Source organism: Mizuhopecten yessoensis, unplaced genomic scaffold (genome assembly GCF_002113885.1).
Source record: "Mizuhopecten yessoensis strain PY_sf001 unplaced genomic scaffold, ASM211388v2 scaffold5265, whole genome shotgun sequence".
In the NCBI taxonomy this organism is placed as follows: Eukaryota; Metazoa; Mollusca; class Bivalvia; order Pectinida; family Pectinidae; genus Mizuhopecten; species Mizuhopecten yessoensis.
Genome location: NW_018405962.1, coordinates 41,634 through 44,596, shown reverse-complemented (window position 1 = coordinate 44,596; position 2,963 = coordinate 41,634). Strand labels below are relative to the sequence as shown.

At 35.3% G+C, this 2,963-nt stretch overlaps 2 protein-coding genes across 2 annotated transcripts in view; both read left to right on the top strand.

Annotated features, from left to right (window-relative positions):
- LOC110450523 overlaps positions 1–2,963 on the top strand; it is a 58,576-nt gene that overhangs the window by 14,596 nt on the left and 41,017 nt on the right. The gene's annotated exons all lie outside the window — the stretch shown is intronic.
- LOC110450522 overlaps positions 1–2,963 on the top strand; it is a 23,752-nt gene that overhangs the window by 831 nt on the left and 19,958 nt on the right. The window contains exons 2-3 of the mRNA XM_021498080.1: positions 1,650–2,793; positions 2,869–2,963. The exon at positions 2,869–2,963 is cut by the window's right edge and continues 1 nt beyond it. Coding sequence (XP_021353755.1) covers positions 1,678–2,793; positions 2,869–2,963 — 1,211 coding nt within the window. The 5' untranslated portion in view covers positions 1,650–1,677. The remainder of the gene's footprint in view (positions 1–1,649; positions 2,794–2,868) is intronic.

The following is a 2,963-nucleotide window of genomic DNA, read 5'->3' as shown; positions in this document are numbered from 1 at the left end:
ACTTTTACACAACATCACTTACATGGAAACAAAATAAATAAAGCACTTTAGTAAAATAATTTTTACACCAAGGACATATTAAAATGAACATCTTAACTATAACATATGAATGGAAATTTAATAATACATACACTCTAGTGATAATTCAAAGGATATAAAGTTGAAATAAAACTGTGGCTTTAGGACAGACCAATATCACAGGCAATTGCGATTTCGTATTGCAATATGTTGTTGATTTAAAAAGTTGCTAAGATACAACATTTTAAAAGACAGAAGGCTCGTAGCGTTTAGTGTCTCTTCAGTAAGATCATTCCACAGAGCAGTACAGGTATATCTAAAAGAACGCTTATAAAATGTTGTTCTGCATTTGTGAATATAGAGTTTCTTTGATGTTAAAGAACGGGTTGTCCTAGTTGAAAACTGGTTGACATAAGTAAATACATTTTGCTTAAAAAACCAGGAGCCTCATCATTGAGGATTTTGTAGGTTAATACACATTTCCTGAAAGTATAAAAATCAAATATAGGCATCCAGTTCAAATTCTTAAAAAATATGGAAGTTGGAGTTAAAATATCTTTTACATTTAAAATAACTCTCGCAGCTCAAGTTTGAAGGATTACTCCATACAGAAGAACAATACATAAAATGTAGTAAAACGATAGCTGTGTATACTTTTTTGGACACATCTGCCGGCATGAATTTTCTGATACGTTTTAAAACTCCAATCTTCTTTGACAATTTCTTACAAACATTTTCAATGTGGTTGTTCCAAGATAAGAAACTATCAATAAAAACTTCAAGCAGTTTGGCACAATGGACAGTTTCAATAATAACATCGTCTACTTTAATGCACAATTTTCTAAGTTTTGAGAGCTTTTGGGGAGAACCAATTAGCATACAGTGAGTTTTTGGTGATGAAACACACATAAATGTATCCTTATGTCTATTAAAGAGGGACAGTGCTATATTATGGTGTTTTGTGTTCAGTTTTATATTGCTGGTAAAATATGTCGATAATATCTTCTCAAAACCAAACAATTTTCAATAGGAAGGACTGAAAGTTAAATTTGACTAAGATGCAAGGTCAAATGCATCACCTTGCCACACAACCGGTTTTCCTCGTGGGTATGAAGCATTTTTGGCCATTTGTTTTCATTTTAAACTGAGAATATATGATATACACGGATTTAAACTTCGCCATCTGGACATTACCTATCTAATTTAGCACATACTGCTCCCAATGTCAATCTTCAAACATATATCATGATGTTTAGTTAAAAAATAAGAACAACATTTTCAGTGTATTTATATGTATTCATGCATCGCTTGTACCCACCCAGTAAATTGATTTCATTATTTTATTCTCTTATTCAATGACAAGTAAAAATGGCAAACTGTAAAAATGTGTTTGATCTTTTACTTTGAATACATTTAATGTCACAGGGCCAAACATAGTTATCTTTTCAAACGGCATACCCTTATTATGTTACGAATCATAAAATGTAATAAATATTTTATGTTGAACAAACACAAAATCTTTTACTTGCTGGTATCAAGTTTATTTAAACAGTGTCAATATAAACCTTGTATTTTATTATCGTGAATACTCGGATTATATTTGATAACAATATTAAGTATTTGTTTTGTAGAAACTGTTGGAAGTTCCATAATGAAATCATGACTGCTCTCTTGAACGAAGAAACGCTTAAACAAGATCTGGGAAAATTTCCATCAACCTTTGATTTTGATTCGACGAATCTGACCAAGGACGGTGTAAAGAGTACCATAAGGAAATTAGAGGATGACCGGAAACACACAAGAAAGCTTGATACTGAAGATATACAGATAAATAATTTTCTGTCGTATCTGTATTTCGTGTTGGGAAACTATAAACATGCGGATGCATATATTGAGGAATCTCTGCAAAAAGATCCTGAAAATATCACAGCAAACGCAAATAAAGCCAGATTTCTATTAGAAACTGGGAAAATTTCTGATGTTGAAGATATAATAATAAAACTTCAAAAATTGGAGAGAAGAGAAGATTACTACAAGAGGAAATGCTATGCGGAAGCGGATCTTGCGTACGCCTACGCACGGTCAGGTCCTTGGTACCACCAAAAGGCAGTAGATCTGTACACCCGGGTTCTGGAGGCATATCCTACAGAATACGCATGGAAATTCGGACTTGGTTTGGCTTTATTCAGACAGACTCACCGGTTTATTTCACAGACAAACGCCAAATTAAATCCGAGAGAAAACGAAAAGACAGCAGTACATTCTGCTGAGCTGTTTCTAACTGTTGCTACGGAATCAGATGATCCCAATTTACGTGCAAATGCATATGCCAGATTAGGAAGAGCTGTTTTCAATATTTCAAAAAACAACTACACAAACGTGCCTGATGAAATTATGCGTTTACAGCCTAAAGAGTATTTTGAAAAAGCGGTAGAAATTTGTCCTGAGGAACCATCGGTGTTAGAAACGTGTGGCCAATATGCACGCTACAGAGGGGAACTAGATACATCGGAAAAATTGTTACGGAAATCTCTTCAAATCAAGCCGACGTGTCAAGCGTATCATCATCTTGCCTTGACATTAAAGAGGCGAGTAGAAATCAGTCGTTCGGATGCCCATAACAAAGGCGCCTATAACTTCAGTTTGGGTGCTAACGGCGACAGACGTGGAGGAAGATACAAATCAGGTTCTGGACAGAAAGCGAGTCAAAATGTTCAGGGAGGGTACGGTCGATATGGAAGTTCATGCAAACGCGACAGCCAGAATGGAAATAGGNCGAGTCAAAATGTTCAGGGAGGGTACGGTCGATATGGAAGTTCATGCAAACGCGACAGCCAGAATGGAAATAGGCGACAAAAAGGACCATCTAGAGAATGCATGTCTGACAAGTCAGAAAGGACAAGAAGAAACCTTCGTCAAATGATTAAGTCACCGTTGAAAGTTCC